The sequence below is a fragment of the Berghia stephanieae genome, chromosome 1, assembly GCF_034508935.2.
Source record: "Berghia stephanieae isolate SIO BIC M18660-M18661 chromosome 1, UCSD_Bste_1.3, whole genome shotgun sequence".
In the NCBI taxonomy this organism is placed as follows: domain Eukaryota; kingdom Metazoa; phylum Mollusca; class Gastropoda; order Nudibranchia; family Aeolidiidae; genus Berghia; species Berghia stephanieae.
Window position 1 is genome coordinate 65,731,015 of NC_088360.1, and position 22,850 is coordinate 65,753,864.

Genomic DNA, 22,850 nt, shown 5'->3' on the forward strand with positions numbered 1-22,850 from the left:
CTTACACAGGTTTGAGTGTACCCTTATTCAAATCAACTTTCATAGACAATAGAATTTTGGTTAGTATTTTGTTTTCTATTATTTTCTTAATATCTTTATTCCATTTTAGTTCATATCCATCGTCAAGAAGCAAGGAAGACACAGAGGGAAATAAAATGGGAGTGGCAGGAACAGTCGACCTTTTGCAAAATGTAACACTCTCTACTCAACCTGTCAGCAGTTTTGACTGGAGTCCAGACAAGCAGGGCCTGTCAGTGTGCACATCATTCGATCAGAACATCAGGGTTATAATTACCACCAAACTTAATACATTATAATACAAAGTGGGAGGGTTCACAAGTTGGTTTTTAGCCTTGTATGCAGTATGTTTGTGGTGGAAATGTGCTCAAGGTTTTGCTTCTTGTGAAAGAGTAAAATTGTAGACTTCAAATAAAAGCATGAACACAGTACAAGTACAAGAAATCATTTTTTTGAATCATATTCTTCAAATTATTATTATTTTGACATTTTAAAAAATATGAATTTTTGCCAAAAAAGTTGAAACGTTCTTGGTTTGATTCTGTAAAAAGTAATGAACAAAAATGAATATAGCAGCTTCCAAAAAGAACAAAATACCAGATATAAATATTCTTTGCTGTCTACAGCTTTTGGCAGCTTTTTATCAATTTGCTTTTATTCTCTTTTAATTATAAAACTTATCATTTTACTCTTTTCTAGTGGTAGTACTTAGTTTGAGATCACCTAAAAGTCTCATCCAGACACAAGCACAGGTCCCCACTAAGAGGAATACACTCAAATGTTTACAAATCATATATAATATGTAAATAAAACATAATGCAGTGCATAACAGAGAGATGAATTACAAGACAAAAAAATCTCATCTCCAAAACTAGACTGTTTCCCTCTCTGCCAGGGAATCCGCGCAGGGCCAAGACAAAACCAAGTAATCTCATTCCAAGACAAAGACAGAAAGCATGTTTGAAAACAGATATAGGGGGATAGAAGAGACAGTAAGTGCCTCCCTGTCCACAATGGGAGGTCAGGAACCCCACCCAGAAGGGGGGGGGGGGGGGGGGGGGGGGGGGGGAGGAGAGAAGTTTAATTGATGGGACTTTTTTTTTTAATGAGGTGGAAGGTATAATAATTATCTTTTTAAAACGGACCTATAACTGTACTACAACTCTTGTCCTACTTACAAATAAACCCATTCGACCATCAATTGCCTTGTCTCACTTTTGACATATCTAGCGCCAGTTTGTCTAAGACTGACGCCATAAAAATGGGAGTGTCACCAACATTCATGCAACTGAGCACAGATGTCAAAATATGACACAAGACATGATGGTGATTTTTTCACAGATCCACCAATTGACCTGAGCTTTTATCAGAGGAAAATGTTTGACATGGACAATTTCTGAGAAAATCCCGGAATTCCGCGGAAGATTATCATCACTGTCTAATAACTGACCGCTTATCTTATTTGGTAGTCATAATTAATTTGTTGGGTTTTTTTTTGTTTGAAGAGTATTTGGTTAAGTAATTTGGCTTTTGTCCGTTTGATTAGGCTTTGTTAAAAATAGAACTAAAGATCTATGAACTATATTGCTTCAAATTTATTATTGTCAGTTTATATATTTGTCTTTATTCAAACCAATCGTTACATAAATAACCTTTTTCACAGATATAATCATCTCAACTTTTGTTTTTTCTCTGGCGGAGGCTTCATACTTCCATTTGTGGTAGCTGTTGCAGTAGTGGTTGTTGTTGTGGTTGTTGATGCTGTCACTGTAGCGGTAGTTGTTGCAGTTTTCTCTTCTGTTTGAGTGGTCTGTGTGGGTGGAAGGGGTGGAGTAGTGAAAAGTGGTGGATGTTTTTTGGCAAGTTCACCCAACAGAAGATCTACTCTTTGTCTTTGAAATTTAGAACTGGCTTCTTCTTTCTTTTTGGCTTTCTTTTCTTTGGCTGCAGGCTCTGAATAATAAATGAATAGCTAAAAATTAGAATATAACTACTGGATTAATAGAGAGCACTGTATCCTCAACAATGAGGCTCTTGGCGCTTTAAATTACATCAACACAAAACAATATATAGAAAGTACATGACATCAAAAAAGATGTTTTCAAGGATTTCTTGAAAACAGACAATGATTTGAATTCTCGTTTGCTCTGTGGAATGGTGTTCCATACAGATGGACCAAAATGATAAAAGGCCTTTGTACGTGGGATAGCCAAATGTGTGGTGTCATTGGAGGAATGCAAAGGTCGGGTTGTTGAATATAACAGACTGATTCAAAATTAATAAATCAGTAAATTATATTATTGAGATTCAAGCATGATTTCATATTTTCATTATGGCAGCAGCTTCTTATGGTGCTCACACTATTATGTTATAATGATCGACCCAATCAGCAAAGTCCCTACCACATCTGTGTAACATCGCGAACCCGCCCGGAAGCTTCATCACAACACACCGTTCAACTAGATGCTCTGCGGTTTCGGGTTCATACCCACATCAGGTACATGTTGGACAGGTGGAAAGTCCCGACTAATGAATCGACTTTGCCATGAGGCAGGTCCTCAACTGAAGCCGATTCGCTACCACCCAGTGTCTCCTCTTACTGGTGTAGAAGCCTGGCAACTTCTCACCAAGCTTAGAGGAGTGTATGTCCCCACCCCCTCAAGGGATTGAATTCATCCAAACCGACTTCCATCTCGTATATGCGTATTCTATTTGGCAATTTTCAGAATTTACTTTTTCTTATCAAATCTGGCAAATCCTCAAAATAGATGAATATTATCATATTTGGTATCATCTAAAAGGGAATTTTAAGCCTTTTCAAAAAAGATAAATATCTTGAGCTCGAGCACCTTGATAATAGTGTAAAAAGCCAAAAGAGTTACCAGCCCCTGCCATATCATGAAATAACATCTATAGAGAATTGGCCTTATTTAGTCACCCCAACTCGAATGAAATATTATAACCCTTTAAGTCCTTAGATTGAGCTTTAAAAATAAAATTGAGCTTTTATATGGCGCAATATCCACTAAATGTGCTCAAAGCGCTTTACAAAGGGTCCTCGACCAACAGCAACACGCAACATAAAGAACGAGACATGATGCCTGTTATCCGATAAGACAATTTTTTCCCTGACAGAGACAACATTGTTAACGGCCAGGAACTCATTTTACACCTGAGTACAGTGAGAGAATGTGAAAGACAAACAATAGAGAACAATTTAATCATAAGCTATTGGAACTATAGTGAGTTGTGCCAATCTAAAAAGTGAGGGATGCAATTGTCAAACTGTTACAATTTGCATCCATAATGAATTAAACATATAAGCAAAGCAACAACAAAATATACAAAGAAACAATTTCAGAACAATATATCTATAACTATATATAAATGCCAAAGTCTAGTACCTTTCTCTTCCTTTTCTTTGAACTCCCAAGAATATCCTCGAGTAGGATGAAAACGTGCATAAGTTAGAGCTGAAAACGGAATTAAATGGTAAATGTCACATAATATTGATATCTATAATATTAATATTGATGGTGATGATGATTGTTATGCTATTTATGTGCATGTGTGTGTGTATGTATGTATATTATGTATATATATATTATGTTATAATAATATTGTAATAGCATGTGAAAAAAATTCTTCAATATCTGGTGAGAGCAGGTGCATTCTAATGTTAACTTGTCAAATTTTGCAAAATTCAGATTTAGAATTTCAGGCGATTGGCTTATATTTTCTTAAAGCTGTCATCTGCATTTTTTGCGGCCACAAATGGCAAATATCAGGGCCATCCGCAAATTTTGGCAAATTTCCCACAATTGGCAAATCGTGGCAAATTTAGGGGAAATTGGCAAATCTTGCGGAAAAAAAGAAGCGAAAACAAATAACGAAAAAAAAAGTGCGAAACTTGAGTAATGTTGCAGCTTTGCCTGGGCCCAAACCAAGGGAAGCTACTCTCTACGGATAATGATCCTTTAAAATCTTTGTAACAACGCTATTCACAGTCTCAGCATGAGTTCACAAGGTATATTGAGAAACTGGGGCCCAGTGCTGTGAGAGAGTCTGATACTGGAATTATAGATCTGACCCTATTTTGGAAGTCTGTGACAGATTATGTTCCATCTCTCGCTGCATTGGCGTCCCAGTATGCCTTCTCAACATGCTCGTCAGCTGATGCTGAGTGAAATTTTTCTCTTTACAATCTTGTCTTGACTTCCAGAAGGCGTAGACTCACAGAAAACAACATCAAAGGACTAGTTTTCCTTTACTACAATAAGTTTATCGATGCCTCTTTTTTTGAGTAGCAAAAGAAAACGAGGCCTTTGATGAGTCTGACTGAAAGTGTACGTTTGTGTGTGTGTGTGTGTGTGATTGTCTGAAAGTTTGGGCGCATAAATCGCTTTACATTGTGTAAATTAATAAATGTAGCCTCCTTAAATGTAATAAATTGTCTTTTATATATATTTTTTTCTGTATCGCATGTTAATTTTTACTGAAACGCTTAGTTCTCCTCTGCAAATTTTAGGGCAAATTTTGGTCCATTTGGCAAATTTTTTGGGTTTTTTGGGGCAAATTTTAGGTCCCAATTTGGCAAAAAATGCAGATGACAGTTAAAGTAAACTGATTGATGTGTATGAAGAAAGAATGAATTTGATGAAAAGCGATGAATATAGCGAAAAGCGATGAATATAGGCTTTTGTGTTTCTGTTTGTTTTGTTGTTTTTAAGGGTTTTACGGCGCTTGCAACACACTTAGGTTATATCAGTGCCAGTAAAAAAGGAAGAAAATGGGAAAGTAAAAAGTTCTAGAATTACAATTAAAGCACCCAAGAAAAAGTAAGACATAGGGGAACTGGGAACAAATAGGGATCAGATGTAGATTCCAAGAGCATACCACCAATGTACTTAGTTTGAGATCACCTATAAGTCTCATCCGGACACAAGCACAAAATCCAACAAAGAGGAATACACTCAAACGCTTACATTATAAATGCAAAATAACAAATATAATAATACATAACAGAGAGATGATTTACAAGGAAAAAAATAGCATCTCCCAAAACAATAACTATGCATTTGACTGTTTCCCTCCCAGCTAGGACTCCGGCCAAGGCCAGGACAAAACCAAGTAATCTCATTCCAAGACAAAGACAGAAAGCATGTTAGAAAACGGATATAAGGGGATAGAAGATGCATTTTGTGTTTCTTAATCATGGAATTTATAGTAATGTGTAAAAAGTAATATAACAGCTTAAAAAATTAACAAGATACTAAACACAGAATGTTTGGGTTCAAAACCCTTCTCCAGCCAATAAAAAAAAAAAGTTAAAACACTAATAGATGCAGGGCTTGAATTTCCCTTAACCATTAACATGTTTACCATTATCAACATTGCAAGATGAAATCTTCAACTTCATATTAACTTGAAATCAGAATTAACCGAAAAACTGCTGTGTCCATGATCATGGATTTGTTGTCTATCAACAAAGGTAAAAAGAGCGCTAAAGTATGTTTATGGAACCATTCAAAGTGTGTTACTAGTTACCTTTATATTCCAGTCAGAGCTTTACTTTGTTATTATTAAATTTAGGAATGTACCTTTCTTGCATTTTATTGAAAAAGTATTTGTTAACGGACATATAAAATCTAAAATATTACTTCCCCTACGATAAAGGTTAGGAAATTAGTGTTTTATACATTATTTTGTGACAAATAAATGCCAGAGCACCTATCTTTGTGGTCCCTTGACTATTTTGATTGATAATAATTGAACTTCCAACTTTCATATCTTTTGTATGGTTTGTTTTCACAATATTACATTTCACAAATGTTCCAGGTGGATTTAATTTTTTACAAAGTTATGGTTGACCATAGCTATACAGCTCCAGAGCTATAGAAGTCTGAACGTTTATCATGTTCTGTGATAAATTTGCCATAAAACTGCCACGTTCAATACTCCTATTCCAAAAAAAAATAATTATAAAAAAGTGTCTACTTTTGGAGGTTTTTATTTTTTTTTTGGAGGGTTATCAAATTATTTACATGTTTGAAGATGCGTAACCTTTTTATTTATGGGTTAATTTTTTTTAATCAAAAAGATTACTCAGTAAACATAGGGCTTTAATTGTAGCATATTATTTCCTTCATTGCTATACAGTGCCATACCAAGTTTTTACCCCATGAATGTTTGTTTCAGAAAAAGGTAGCATAGGATAGTAATCCGCATAACACGGGAATGCACCAGTATTTACATTGACATTTTATTCTTATGTTTGGAATGATTTACCATGTGTAAATTTCAACATGCTTGTGCAATTTTGTACTGGATTGGTTTCTCTCCCACTGGCAAGAAATCTATTCATATAAAATAGGGAATCAAAAAATCAACTCCTAAATTATGCAATAATATAAATTTGCATTGTTTCTCTGTAATTTGGATGATAAATAAATGAATGTGCACAATATAATAATATGTTGTGGTATTCCATTTGCATTATAATTGTAAGGACACCAGTCATTTTCTATAATTTTAAGTTAAGAGACTTAAATCAGAAAAAGCAGAAATGTTTTCTTGATGACTCTGCAGTACATGATAGAAAAGCACATTTAGGATAACATTTTCACAATACGCAAAAAGTAAAGGGGTTGTGATAAGTTTTTTTTTTATTAGTCAAGGAGTCAAATCAAATAACAATCATCATCTGGTGCCTTGCTTCGAAATGTGTGCAATCATGTCTTTCAAACCCTCTCTATCGTTCATTGTCCTGATGGTCTCCACATTACTTATTCCTTGTGTCCAGTTCTTAATGTTGTCCACCAATTTCATCCTCTGCCTTCCTATTGCTTGATTTCCATCTATCAGTCCTGTTGTAACCAGATTCTCTATCCCCTCTCTCCGTATTACACGGCCAAAGAATCTTGCTTGTTTTCTTCTTATTCTTGCAAAAAGAGTTCTTTTGTATCCTGCCTCCTCTAGCGCCATTTCGTTTGATTTTCTTTCTGTCTAGGATATTCTCAGCATACATCTCAAGAACCACATCACCATCGTTTCTATTTTCCTTTGCAGTGCTGTGTCGATGGTCCATGTCTCACACCAATATAATAAAATTGGTTCTAGATAGCACTGCATGCAGTATTTTCATTTTGGTGGCATAGCCATATCTCGGTTTGTGAGCAATGGTCTCATATCCATGAATGCTGCCTTTGCATGAGCTATCCTGTTTTTAATGTTCTCTGTGCATTTTCGTCTTCTGTAATTATTGCTCCCAAGCATCTAATTTTCTTGACCTATTTAAATTACCCACCATTTACTTATATAATGCATCATATAAGGGTTTTCTTCCTTGTTATTACCATCGTTTCTGTTTTCTTTACATTGCGATTTAGCCCTATATTTTACTCTCCTTTCTCACCACACCAGCAGTCCTTGTAGTTTCTCTTTGCCATCTGCTAACAAAGCTGTGTCATCTGCATATCACAAATTGCCCATTTCTCTGCTGTTCACCGCAATCCCTGGCATATCTTCCAATTTTCTCAATATCCTTAAGCATATATTGAAAATAGATCTGGATAGAGGATACAACCTTGCCTTACTCCTCTCATTGTCTCTTAATGCGTTTACTTTTAGCTCCTTTTCTCTTTTTATTATTGACTTCTTTAACTCTTTTGTAAATTTAACTTAAATGAAGAAAATGTGCTGTCTCTAACTCTCTGTCTTGACTTTGCTTGTTTATCCAGTTCTGTTTTGCATCTTTGCAACTTGTTTTTATCTCCTTGTCAAGCTCTTTATATTTTTCTCGGTCATTTTTGTGTTTACTTCGTTTATCCATCATATCAAATATTATATCTTCAGTCATCCACTTACTTTTTGCTCTTTTTTTTTTTCTTTTTAGGGACATATTCTTTTACAGACTCATTTATTGCACTTTTAAAAATTTCAACCTTCTCGTCTAGTTCTTTAATGGTGCTCAACATTTCAAATCTGTTAGCAACTTCATCTTATTTCTTCATTATATTTCATAGCTTCCAAGTTAAACTGAGTATTTTAATTCCTTTTTAATTTTCTTTAATTTGTTTTGATTTTGGCAACTACTGGGTTATGATCTGATTCACAATCAGCTCCTGGATATGTTTTTGCTGAAAGTATGGAATTTCTGAACCTCTCTTTTATCAATATGTATTTGGTTTCTTGTTTGATTACCCAGGCTGGTCCATGTCCATTTCCTTCTTGGTTGTCGTTTAAACCATGTGTTACTTATTATGATTATGAAATCATTACATTTAGCCCATTCAATTAATCTTCTTTCTCTTTCATTTTTAACATCAAGTCCGAGTGGTCCCACAGTATTCTCATAGCTTTCACTCCCACTTTTGCATTGAAATCGCCTTGTATAATCACAATATTCTGACTTTTACACTGAGATAATGCTAGGTCTAACTGTTCATTAAAAGTATCACTATTATCATCTGTTGCTGCCAATGTAGGGAAGGACACTTGAATAATGTTGATGTTGAACAATAGCATTCTGTCTGATATAGGCCAATATCCTTCCATTGCTCTTGATGCATCTAGAATTATGGCAACTTCATTAACATGGTGGATACCTACTGAATGGATATCTGTGCATTATCAATTTTGCAGTCTCCTGTCCCTGTCCATTTTGATTCACTTACACTGCAGTCCGCCTAAGATAAACTCTCGCTTAAAATAAACTCTGAGGCTGGTCCCGGTTTAATCTGCTCTTGAGCTACTCCTGATCAATCTGGATCTGCATGACTGGGACTAAGATAGAGAGAGTCTCTCAACTCCACCCCCTTCCCCATACCATTTTTTAGTCTCCTCATTGCGCAATACATTCACATGCCACAAAAAGAAAACAACACCAGCTATATTAGTCGAGTGTGTACTGAAATAGCCCAGCATGTCGCCAATTGATGGACACACCAACATGAACATGTGGGTTTGTTTGTTTTTTGTTTGTTTGTTGCTTTAGGTCTCTTCCAACACAATTGAGGTTATATGAGAGACCGCTGAAACAAAAAAACAAGCAATCCAACAAAAATAGTACAAATGTCAATCAAAAGCATAACCTAAAGATATCATAAGCTAAATTATAAATAACCAAGAACAAACAGGCAGAGGATTTACAGGAAAAAAAATATCCCCTGTCAAAAATACAATCACAAACCAAAGAAGCAGGATAGGCTAGTAAAGAGAAGAAGAAACGACATCACTATCGGATCGTACACCCATGCAAACATCATAGGTATATGATTCAAGGGTGATGCTCCCATCCAACCACCCGCATGTGGGTTTGTGCTCTTGTCATAGCTCTATGGGTATGGGGGCCAAAGCTAGGCAATCAGAGTTCTCTTAGTAGGCCTTTGTCTATCATCCATGCCCTGTAGTCTCATCCACACAATGCATAGCTCCACTGTGAAGTGGTTGAATACCCCCCCCCCCCCCACCCACTTTCACTCACTAGGCCAGATTCAAGGGTTTGCAAATCAGTAATCAAAACAAGACTGGCTCTCATCACACAATTAGCTGAGACCAGGGGATTTGGGATGGTAGCATCTCGACTTGCTCATTAAAAAAAAATAATTCTCTCAACATTCCAAGCATTGATTAGATCATTGCATGCCTATTGCATGGGAAAGACGGACTCTAACGAATAATAATAGTTAAAAAATAAAAGAGTCACTCTTAGTTTAGTTTAGTCAAGCTTAGCAATTAGCAGGAAGCTTGGCTGTCTTTCTGGAGATATATATTTATTTAAAGGATAACTAAAAGATTAAACAAATGTTTGAGTTGCTGAAGGATTGCCCCCCTTGAATTTTGGATAAGATCAACCTCAGATAAGATAAAACTTCTTTTCCCGTCCCCGGGTGTTTATCAGTGATGATAATGCCAATTTGTCAAAAAGGAGAAAAATTTATTGGTCCATCGGCCAAACTCACAGAAAATCCTAACATAAAATATCATAGTTTCATATATATAATAATACTACTTCTTGTGCACATCCATTCTTAATAATAGAGATATAACATACTTTAGGGTATGTAAAGTTTTAATGAATTGTCCTTTCCTTAAAAAAAGACATACCTTACATTCAAGAGATTTAAAATTAACTTTTGGTCAAAAGGCCTAAAAGTATTTGTTTTTACTTGTTTTGTTACTGTAGCCCAGTGGTTATGGATCTTACAAATTAGACTGAAGTAGCTATCTTTAATAAATTAAAATTGTAAAGCAGTAAAAACAATGGTAAAAAGTGTAAAAAATAAGTTGAGCACCCCTTATAATTGTAATAAATTAATATTATCTCTCGATAACCAGATGACGTTTCTAAAGAACATGAAGATTGATAGAAGAAAGGTTGAGAGATACAGTAGAACATGAAAGTAACGTACTCGGAAATAGCGAGAACTCGGAAATAGCGAGTAAAATCTAAATCCCCGTTTTTTTCTCTTATTTGAGTCAATAAAATTAGCATGCAAGTAGCGAGTATGAAAAAGAGGTCAACTCAGAAATAACGAGCATTTCCTGCCCCAGCCTAGGACTTCGACCGAAGTAAAGCAAAACACCAGACAAGGGCGATTTAAATATTTTTAGCCTAGCTTCTTTTCTTTTCTTATTTTTCGTTACGAGTAATATTACATAGTAGCCTAGTCTAGAGTACATAGTAGGCGAAACAAATTTGGGTGGGGGTTGGATGTGTGTGTTTGTGTGCGTGTGGGGGTCAATTATTCACCCAATGTGGTGACACGCGACGTACGAGGTAAGCACTGGCAGCCAACATGTCAACATGCCTCACTTCGCAGCATCGGTCAGGGAGTCGCATTCGATCAGCGAGAGAGGGGAGCGTGGAACCATCATTTCAGTGGGTCAGTGATTGAGTGATGCGCTTGCTTACCTCATCAAACATGCCTAGTGCATACAAACACTCACACACACACACATACACGAAATCTTGATGGAAATGGAAGGGGCGGCTCAACTTCAACCTGTGGCCATCATTACGTAGTTAACGAAGGCCGTGTTCAACCCCGCCCTCACCCCACTTTATCCACACACAGTCATTTGCACGCACGCGCGGCACACACACACACACACACACACATTGTCTTTCCATATTTTTGTACGGCCGAGTTAGTGACCTTTCCTGGCAACTCGGGAATAGCGAGAACTCGGAAATAGAGAGTAATCAGGAGTGGACCCGTCGAACTCGCTATTTCCGAGTTCTACTGTATATGGATAAAGGATAGATAGACAGAGAGTAACAGAAAGAGCGAGAAGGAGAGAGAAAGAAAAAGAGAAATAAAGAGAGTGAGAGAGAGTGAGGGAGGGGGGGGAATAGTTTAATTGATGGGTTGGGTTTTTTTTTTCTAATTAGGGGGAAATCATAATAACTTTCTTTTAAACATGCTTAAAATTGTACTAACATGCTTGACCTACTTACAAATAAAGTCTAGACTCAGTTACCCCTCCTCCACTCCCTTTTCGACCATCAATGACATATGGGAGCATCACTAAAATTCATGCAACTGAGCACAGGTGTCAAAATATGATATTAGACATGAGCTTTTATCACAGGGCAAAATCAGCTGAAAATTTCTGACAAAATCAAAAAATCTCGGAATTCCACGGATCCGTGGAAGATTATCATCACTGGTTTATCTTAAGTGGACTGCAGTGTATTCCCATGATGATGACCTTCATTCTTTCCATTTCTTTCAACATTTGATAATTTCCCAAGTTGCCACATTGTTCGAACATTCCAAGTTGCTATTCTCATTGTTTCTTTGTTTTTGTGTAATGTAGCTTGATGACAGTCGGAGTCCTTAGACATGGAATCCCTAAACTCAAGATCCGTTAACGTCATTCCCTGGTATAAACTGTTGGTTTGGCATAATTGTTCTTGGGATTGTACAGCAGTGGTTTCCCCGTTGCCTTCTGTTGGTTTTTCTTAGGTTGGCTTGGTAGCCTTCCGTTGTCCCCAACATCCCACAAGGTTATTAGTGTTTGTAACCTTAAGCATATCTTGAATATGGCAATATTGTTTATTATTAAGTTATTTACACACACACTCACCACACACATACACACAATGACATTTTTTTTAAATCCTACCTTTCCTTCATATTACTACAGTAATCATGAATAATGTTTAAATGTGTCAAAGACGACAGAAAACATGACAATCAAAAGTGAAATTGACACAAATGCAAATGAATCTACCACAAGAAAGCAGTTCTTCAGAGCCATAAAGCAAGGTATATGAAGATATATGAGTTTATCTCAATTTCTGAAGTGTTGAATGGACAGAAACAATAGCTTTTTGCCCTTTGGAAAAGACACTAGTCTATCTCAAAATGGTTTTTGCCAGATCAGCTATTCAATCACTGCTAGATGGGCAAATGAAGTATGCACAAAATGCCTTTCCTATGGGGAAACTGTCAGCAGAGAGGTCTGTCCCTCGAGATGGCCCCAAGAATAGCTGCTGACAGGACCAGGTGGAGATCCCTTGCATCGCCTCAAGTGCCAGCAGGCCAGAAGAGGATTGAGTGAGTGAGTATAGGCAAACCGTCAAGGTCCTAATCACAAACTCAAACAGCAACATCACATCCACACAATACTGAAAGACTTTGCTAGTACTAAAAAAGAACAATGAAAATTTTACTTCTTGTTATTTACCTTCATCAAAGGCAGACTGTAAATTATGCAACGTATTCAGCTGTGTGGAAAAAAAAATAAAATAAACTAGAAACAATACATCATTTAGTGGACCAAAACATTGAATTAAAAAAAGTTTATGCACTGAATAAGTCATGTCTTTCTACAATGTCACTGATATGACATGCTTAAGCTATGTAAAAGTGAATAATAAAACCCATATCTATTAATTCAATGGGGCAAAATGAGTAAGATTCTAGATCGTCATACTTATATAAAATTTGACAATCATTGTAAAGAAAATCACTTTGATCTAGACCTTAAGTATGTGATATTGTGTTTTAAAGGATTTTACGGCACTTGCGGCACAGGTCATTTCAGCATCAGTAAAAAAGAAGAAAATGGAGAGTCAAAAAACAATAGATTTACAATTAAAAGGACACAAGTAAAAGTAAGACAAAAAAAAAAAAAATAAAAAAAAGAGAGAGAGAGGGAGGGAAAAGAGAGGAGCATAACAAAACATTTTTACATGTTAGTGTGTAATAATCTTGAAAATCAGCAAAAATGTCCTAAATCTTCAGAATTCTCAAATTTTAAACAGGTCTCTATATGAACACAATAACTTTCTACTAATTAAAAATAGAGTAAGGGATGTAATAGTAATAGTATAGGGACCTGGTTATAACAGGTTTTAAAAATCACTTTTTCTCCCTCATAGCCGGAACTTTTGATGGCCTAATCGGTTATATCAGGGGTGTCGAAACCCACTCAATATATCCAAATACGATGCATTACACAGCCTACAGCTAAAGGCAACGGAGAATTAGGCTGGACCTAATTCATGAATACCCAAAGAAAATAACAAACACTAAAATAAAAATTAAAAATTAAAAACCCAAGGAAAAATAAAAATTTAAAGAAGGCAAGAAATATATGTCAACCTCCCCCTTTTTGGTGAGTTTTCATACCAAGGGACACTACATTGGATAGAGAACATTGATTTGGCCATTTGGGCTGTTTTCTTTGAAACGGCTATTACAGGACTCAGGTATTTTAGGCTGGTCTCACCATCACTGTTATAGCGAGGTTCCACTGTGGTAAATTTGTCCAGTAAATCGACACAATTGTTCAAACACACAGACTGACAAGTCTGAAAAAACATTTGAATAACAGGGATCAAATTTTCTTACCAATCTGGAATTTACAACTGAACAAAGATCTGGTCCCTGGTAGACTGTGCCAGCAATTATATAATAGTTTGCTAAAGGTGTAACTGAAAAATAGATGCATCAACATTCATTGATCATAAGAATACTACTAATAAATGCAATAAGTCATTCTTTTTTCTTAAACATTATCTATTGGTGAATATCTGATATACCCCACCATCTCATCTCCCCATCTCAGCCAGGAACATTACGTCTCAATATCTACTTTTTTTTTAGTCTTATCAGTTGACTATTCAAAAAAGGATTTTATTTACCAATAAGTTCACCTGCATCTTCTTGAAGACTATTTTTACCATTTATGTTAGGTAAAACTAATGTGAAAAAGAAAAATAAATTCAGCAATTGATAGATGAACAGTAACTTATATTATTCCCATATTTAACATCATGGTGAATTCAGACAATGATATTGGCATGTGGCATGACGAATCAAAATATCAAGAATAATTTGACTTCTGCATAGACTTAAATATGGTGTTTATAAAAAGCAATATTTCAAATCAAACCAAATAAAAACTATATGAGGAACTTGATACAGTACCTAAATTAAATTCACTTGTACAATAAACCAAAGAATTAAATACATTAATCTGTAACACAAGAACATCTAAAAGCTTGGAGAGTTCTCTTAACTCAGAGAATTCCATTTGTAATATATGGGATATACCTTAAGAATCTTGTCTAGTAGCGGCTCACCAAGATTGACTCAACTTTTGATCCTTGACAAAATTAAGACACTGACAGTTTACTGTTATTCAACACCCAATCAGATTATTGCCAAATAAGTTGGGATTTGAATGCAATATAAGTAGGATTACAATGAATCAGACAAAATTTCATTCGGATTTAATGATGTAAGGTGAGTTACTTAAAACCCTTTGTTGGGCGTTCAAAGTAGTCATGTCTTGATAAAAGTACTCCAAACTCAGAGACAATTTACCCACAGCAGTGAAAATTTCCTACTTCAGGGGTGAGAATATCAGGTAACAAAAAAGCAGGACATTTTTCAGCGTCAAGATCATGAATTTCATTCAAATTTACTGACATGCAATCCAAAATGTGTCTCGCAGCAATTTCTGACACCACTTGGAGGAATTTCGAAAGTTGAAAGTGTAATTACAACATAAGGCGGTTGTAAACGTGGTAGTGGTAGGGATGATGGTGTGGTGGTGGTTGTAGTAGTAGTGGTGGTAGGGGTGATGATGTGTTGGTGGTTGTAGTAGCTGTAGTATAGGGGTGATGTGTAGAAGCAGTGGTGGTCATGGTAGGGATGATAATGTGTAGGTGGTTGTAGTAGTTGTGGTGGTAGGGATGATGATGTGCTGGTGGTGGTTGTAGTAGTGGTGGTGGTAAGGATGATAATGTGGTGGTGGTTGTAATAGTAGTGGTGGTAGAGATGATGGTGTGGTGGTTGTAGTGGTAGGAATGATGTGCTGGTGGTTGTACTAGAAGCGATATGGTTATAGTAGTGGTGGTGGTAGATAGGATGAGAATGTGGTGGTGGTTGTAGTACACACCCACGAATTACGTGCCTGAGCGAGCCTTTACTCACGCTGTAGGTCAGGGTGACCTCAGGGTCAAGCGGTCAATCCTGCAGGTAAACCTGCATACAATGCATTACGTTCCAAAAACATATAAATTGAGTAACGACGTTTCCTGTTTTCAGTCCACTACCACTCCTCTTCTAGATTCACAACATATTTTTCAAAGCTTGGATATAACTGCATTTTTCTCGTTTGATATTTGTGTCTGGATTTCATTATTCTGCTGTGATTAATTCTTTAGTTATTTACATCTGAAAAACTCAATGAATAAAATCAATTACAGGAGCTATTTTTTTTTTTTAAATTAATATTAAAATTTTGACACAACCAATTTTTTAAAAAGTTATATGGACGCATTTAACATTCTCTGGGCTTTCTAATGATTAATATTTTAGAATATGTTTTTTCCTTGCAATGCACATACAGGTAAAATGGATCACACTTTAGAGACACACTTGAAATCTTTAAACGAACTTTGTAGAGTATGTGGTAATACAGCACTAACTCAAAAAGAAAAAAAAACGTAATCGCAAAAGATTACTGTGTAATGATTTCAAATGTGAAATACTTTTGTTATTTGATATTGACATTGGAAAAGACTTAGAAACAACACATTCAAAAGTGATAGTGATATGTTACAAATGTGTAAAAAGAATAAAAAACATGAAAGTACATAAAGGAGAACAGTTTTTAATAAACTCCCGGACTATTTTAAAAAACAGTCAGCATTTGTGGACAGATTTTGTCCCCAGTGACATTACAATGTGCAATGTGTGCAAAACATATACAAACATATGAGTCGGCTGCATTAAAGATAGGCAATCAAGTGACATTCAAAACTTAGAAACAATGCAAGACACAAATTCTTCACACTCCTCAGAAATCACAATAGACAATGTTAGCATCTCAACAATTGATCTAACTAAAGATACTGACACCAGCATAAGGACAGATGACACAATGTTCACATCGACTCCTAAAAAAGCAAACCACAGACAAAAGACTTTGCGACATCCCCCATCTTCAAAGCAGACACAGGAAACGACGCAGTCAGACGAAAAGACCCATACAGATTTTGTCAAGCAAAAACTATCCGAATCAAAGGACAACATAATCAAGTTAAAAATAAAAGGACAACCATTATATCTCATGAAAATACCAAAGCATAGAACTTCATCTTCACATGTCACATCTCCCACACGAAGAAAACGTTCAAAGGCACTAACAGTCACAAGAAAGCATATAGCAGGTACATCATCACAAGCATTACAAACACAACAATCACATGAATTAAGAAAGAATCCACTTCCAACACGGCGAAACATTTGCCAAACTGCAGGCATCATAAATAAGATAAATAACACAAACATTCCAACTTTGTCCGCCTTGACGATGAAAGAGATGAAAGTGGGATTGACGTGGTCACAGGAGAGGACATTGCGACAATTTTTAAGACAAGGCGGGATAAAAATTCCAAATGAACATGCACAACGACATCTGATGAAGACACTGACAGACGATGACTTAGAAATTAAAAGAAAACCATTTACTGATTCAAGTGGAAAAGCTGTCGAAACACCGATGGTGAAATTCAAATGCCTTACAGATTTTGTTACCAAAATGCTTGACAAACTTGAAAACGAATTAACTTGGTATAACGGGGCCATCCCTAGTAATGAAATCTGGATCAAAGTCGGCGGTGACCACGGTAAAGGGAGTTTTAAACTCAGCATGGCCATAATAAATAGAGAAAATCCAAATTCTAAATACAATCACATTATGGTTGCAATGGCAAGGACTAGGGATTCTAGGGAAAATTTAGAAATTTTTTTTGAAGACATTAAAAGACAGCTGTATGACTTGAAATCTTTTTAAATGGAAAGGGAAAAAAGTTAGGTTCTTTCTGTTTGGTGATTATGACTTTTTAACAAAAATGAATGGTCTTTCAGGTGCTTGTGGTGCATACCCAGGTCTGTGGTGTTTTGTAAAGAAAAGAGACATACAAAATTTACAAATAGAAAATACACAATTACGAAATTGGTCTCTTCTTCATCATGATTACAATAGGTTTTTAGAACACGGAAAGGGCTTGAAGAAAAATGCACACTCGTACAATAACAGTATCAACCCACCCATTCTTGACATTCCATTACACAGAATATGTCCGCCATATCTACACTGTTTGTTAGGCATCACATTAAGACATCACAAGTTACTCGAAAGTAGTGTGGACAAACTGGATCGTTTATTGTTTGATGAAGTAAATAATGAAAACGAAGTAATTAAAATATTTCAAAAGTACGGAAAAAACTGGCAGAGATATGATCACACTTCTTACTTGTCGATTTAGAAGATGAAAAGAAGGAATGGAGAAGAAAATTAGAAGCAATAGAGAGTGAGCTTTCATCATTACGAAAAGAGGAACTCACAGAAAGATGTGGACCCGTATGCATCACCCTTGATGATATTCTGAAAACAAATGCAATCACCCCACAATTTTACCACAGTAGAAGTTTTATCAGAAACCATTGTCATAAATATTTAAAGAACAAAGTATACCAACAACTCACTGACAATATTACAAAAATTACAGCATCTTACACCACAGACACCAGCATTCTTGACTTCGCACATGATATAAGAGGTTTTTGATCACATCAACGATGCATTTAGTGAGGTACATGAATTAGTTTCACACACAAAACCAATCAAAACTGATGGTCTACAACACATTCAGGTTTCCATAAATCATTATATGGCCCTTTACCGCAGTTATTTCCCTGAAAAAGTTCTCCCAAAACATCACATACTTGAGAAGCACTGCGCCCCTTTCATTGAAAAATACAGATTTGGATTAGGGCTTTTAGGGGAACAGGGAGGAGAGGCATTACATTCTACAATAGGTAAAATCGAGAAAAGAACAGTTTCAATGAGGGACGAATCAGCACAATTACAGACAATAATGACGACCAGTCTTCTTCAAGTTTCCCCTGACTTACAGTCTCATGTACCAGAAAAGAAGATAAGATTAGAAAAGAACGACAGAAAATGACCAACTAAATTATCAGGTAACAATACAGGACAGTTTACAACGTATTAGACACGTAGAGACACCTAAACAATTTGAAGTTATAATGAGACTTTTGACTGAAATAAAAGTGACATAATAGAGCAGGAATTTGGATTCAAACCCTCCCTCTCCTGAGAATCGTGTTTTCCCCCATTTTAGTCTCTCTCTCTCTCTCTCTCTCTCTCTCTCTCTCTCTCTCTCTCTCTCTCTCTCTCTCTCTCTCTCTCTCTCTCTCTCTCTCTCTCTCTCTCTACGTCTTGAAAAAACGATGCTAATACAACTCAGATACCTACATACACTCAGGCCGACAGACAGTTGTGCAGTCATACACATACACACATAAAGTCAGATATATATATATAATTTACGCTTTGTACAAATGTACGATTGTGGTTTATGTTTAAAACCACCACGGAGTTTGGAATTATCTATGTTTTCTGTTTTTTAAACCATGAGAAAAGATTGTCTTCATTGTGTACTTCGGTGACTTTTATGAAACAATTACGGTATCCCAAATATAAACGGCTATTACTATGGAATGATTGACAAGTCCATTTAGAGAGGACATAAGTAAATTCTCTTAATGTTTGTCTTTAAATTGAACCAAGTTTTATTGCATTAGATTGTGTCATGCTTTTGCAATTTGGGGGTAAAGTTAAAAATAAGTTAATTATTTCTCAAAATATTAGTAATTTATAATTAACAATAACTTCCTTTCAACTAACACTATGAAAATCAAATTTATATCCTTATACCAATTATTTTCTAACTATTTTCATTCTGTAAATTTCTTTACGTTCATGACCATATCAAACTTGGGATAGCAGGTTTACAAAGTAAACAAACGCATGTAATGACTGTGAGTAACAATCATTCAACAGGTAATTGTTACCATGACCCCGAGGTCACGCCCCCACAAAGGAGAAGGGGGCTAACTGGGTGGTAAGGCATGCGGTCAGGTTGAGTTCACTGAACAACTAAAGGCACGGCTTTTCGTTTCCGTGAGTAGTAGTGGTCTTCGGGAGGATGGTGTGGTGGTGGTTGTAGTAGTTGGGGTAAGAATGATGATGTGTAGTGGTTGTAGTGGTAGGGATTTTGATGTGGTGGTAGTTGTAATAGGAGTGGTGGTAGGGATGATGTAGTGAAGATAATGTGGTGGTGGTGGTAATAGTTGTGGTCTTAGGGATGATGGTGTGGTGATGGTTGTATAAGTAGGGGTGGTAAGGATGATGATTTGGTGGTGGTTGTTGTAGTAAAGTAGCGGTAGGGATGATGATGTGGTGGTTGCTGTCATGGTAGTGATGGGGATGATGATGTGGTGGTGGTTGTAATAGTAGTAGTGATAGGGCTGTTAATAAATATAGTGGTTGTGGTGAGTCTTTTTTATCATAATTTTTTCTGGAAAAGGGCGGAATTGTAATAATGATGGGCTGAAAATTCTCAGATTCTAATAAAATCATGTATCAAACCAAAGGTTGTTTTTAGTCTTTATTTTGAATGTGATTTCATGTATGTGTTTTTTTGAGACGTTGAGTTAAGAAAGTGGGTAGGAAGTGAATATGCATTTGGTGGTCATTTTCAAACTCTGTAAGGAGCTATAAACAGTATAATTTTAAAGTGCTTAAGACCCTTTAGAACGATATCTGCCCTTTAATTTACGGCATCTGAAAGCACCTAAAAAACAAATTAACATTTCTGTTTTTTCAAATAAAGACTGAAATAGCCTTGAATACAGCATCCAATCAAACCATTAAAAAATTTGACACTTTATCCTTATAATATAACACCGCAACATTTTAAAAATTACAAAATAATAGCTTTGCACTCTGGAAAGATCGAATTTTCCAAAATTGCACTTTCTTCTATCTCCTCTCTAGTCATTGTGCGACTTGGACATGTCTAACTCTGATCTCTCACTTTTTTTTAAAATGCAACTCAAAAATGTGTTATTTCAGGTCTTAAATTATGCAGTTATCTACCAATTTTCACCTCTCTTTGGAACTTATTGCTGTAGTTGGCTTGACAAATGGTATTTCACAATTATTGATAACCACATTTTGGAAAACTATGAGAAATCATATCTTTTCTATTTATAATTCGATTTTGCTAGTCTTGGTATCATCATTCATCAAAAAAAAATACATGCAGAGGATTTATTTGCTTGCAGATTACTTTTTATTCTAAAATTGTGTTTGGAGTGCCTTAAGCTAGGAGGCAGATCAGTCATAATATCTTATCACAAGGTGATTAATTGTAAGACCAAAAGACAATGCCATCAAGCCTAGAACTAGATGCCCAGTTGTTCAATAGGCAGAACATCCTAATAATACAAATGGACCTGATTTGACTCCATGTTATAACAATCATTTTATCCCTTGTCTGTCCCAGTTATCTCAACACTGATTGGGTGGACAGGTCCATTGCTAGGACTAATGGAAAGTTCTGTGTAATTGGCAGTGTCCTATTCAGAAGGTAATAGGCAACTTACTATTTAACGCTAATCAAATCATGGTTAAATTCCCACTCCATAAGTCAGAAGCTCTGATGGACTTTGCTTTTCATTTAAAAAATACATAATTTCACCAAAACCCGACATGAATGCAAAATAAAGGAATCTCCATATTAAACTCGCACAAATTGGGATGTATGCTAATTTGTTACTCTAGCACTCCTTTTAATCTGGTAAAAATGCTGATATACAGAGGAAATTTTTTTAATGAAAACAAAATTTTTAGGCAATTCATTTCAATTTAAAAGCTTTTTCATAGCGGCAAACTTTTCAATGATCTAAATCTGAACACCCTAATGCACAATACCTTCATTACCCAAAACAACAGTATGTTTAGAGTATTATAATATAATCTAGATTTCGAGCTTTTTCTGTTCCTTGTTTTAATTTTCTAGTCATAAAATCATCATCATGGGATATGCAAAGGTCATTTCCATATAGACAATCCAATTTTTTTTTCCCTTTAAAGTTTTCTCAGATTGCCAAACCGGTACAGTCACGATTTTATCAGGACAGTTGGCCGCTATGATTTTTATCTGCCTTCTTTACTACAATAACAGTTTTTTCTTATTTCAGCAGTTTCCTTAGTAATTTCAAACCTTGAGTTGGTGAGTGCCGATGCTGTTTCCGGATAATGTACAAAATCGGTTCTTGGGCATGAAGAAGTGTATACTCTAGACCAGTCATGTTTCTGGAAAGAAAACCATGCAATTATGTTTTGTTTTAGTTTTTAAGAGTTTTACGGCACTTGCAACACATTAAGGTCATATCAGCGCCAGTAAAAAGGAAGGAATTAGGATAGTAAAAAGTTTTAGAATTACAATCAAAGTACACAAGAAAAAGGAAGACAAAGGGGAATTAGTTCAAATTGGGAACAGATGTAGATTCCAACAGCACACTTTCAGTGTACTTAGTTTGAGATCAACTAAACGTCTCATCCTGACACAAGCACAGGTTCCCACAAAGAGGAACACACTCAAATGTTTACAAATAATATATATATTTGTAAAATAAAAATAATACAGTGCATAACAGAGAAATGACTTACAAGACAAAAACTATCATCTCCCAGAACCCTACCTATACATTTGACTGTTTCCCTCCCAGCCAGAACAAAACCAAGTAATCTCATTCCAAGACAAAGACAGAAAGCATGTTGGAAACATGGGTGCCAGCAGGAAGAAGTGCTGAAACCTGAAACTAAAATCTCGACACTTTGCCAAACCTGAAAATGTTCCTACTGAAAATGCGGCCTAAACTGTACTCTTATTTCATCACCGTTTTTATACCATTAATCTACCTTCATACACTAAAAAGCTCTCCCGACGGATTATTACCTTGTCGTGGTAGGAGGGCTTGCGTATCTCGAACCTCGGACCTCTAATAAGAGAAAAAAGGAGAGAGATCAGACGGAGTAATCCACCGGCCCTCCAGGAATGGGGGTTGAGCGTAGGGTTAACAACCCACCTCATAAAAAGCAAACTGTTACAGAAACAGAAACCAGACGTAAATCCACAACCGGCGGCAGCAGAGAAGCGGACCAGAATACTGGCTTCATGACGGTAGGAGGTCAAAGCCGAAAGGATGCCCCCGACCAGATTGCAGATCTGTTGTCACCAAAACGCAAGCTCAATGTCTCGTGCTGGAATGTTAGGACCCTATATCAAACAGGAAAACTGGCACAAGCCCAGCGCGAGATGTTGAACTACAAGATCGATTTGCTAGGCATATCAGAGGCAAGATGGACAGGAGCTGGGAAGCGCCAACTCTCAAATGGCGACCTGATCATTTGATCAGGACGAAAGG

The 22,850-nt window shown here is 36.1% G+C and overlaps 2 protein-coding genes across 2 annotated transcripts in view; one reads left to right on the forward strand and one right to left on the reverse strand.

The window, feature by feature from the left end:
- Window positions 1-6,484, forward strand: part of LOC144979675 (dynein axonemal assembly factor 10-like) — a 34,763-nt gene extending 28,279 nt beyond the window's left edge. The window contains exon 8 of the mRNA XM_078926550.1: window positions 110-6,484. Within this exon, the coding sequence (XP_078782676.1) occupies window positions 110-317 (208 nt within the window). The 3' untranslated portion in view covers window positions 318-6,484. The remainder of the gene's footprint in view (window positions 1-109) is intronic.
- The window catches only part of LOC144979676 (mediator of RNA polymerase II transcription subunit 6-like), a 30,017-nt gene continuing 8,765 nt past the window's right edge, over window positions 1,599-22,850 (reverse strand). Inside the window, exons 4-8 of the mRNA XM_078926566.1 lie at window positions 21,644-21,735; window positions 13,884-13,966; window positions 12,715-12,754; window positions 3,423-3,491; window positions 1,599-1,971 (exon numbers count right to left, since the gene is read on the reverse strand). Of these exons, the coding sequence (XP_078782692.1) occupies window positions 1,688-1,971; window positions 3,423-3,491; window positions 12,715-12,754; window positions 13,884-13,966; window positions 21,644-21,735 (568 nt within the window). The 3' untranslated portion in view covers window positions 1,599-1,687. The remainder of the gene's footprint in view (window positions 1,972-3,422; window positions 3,492-12,714; window positions 12,755-13,883; window positions 13,967-21,643; window positions 21,736-22,850) is intronic.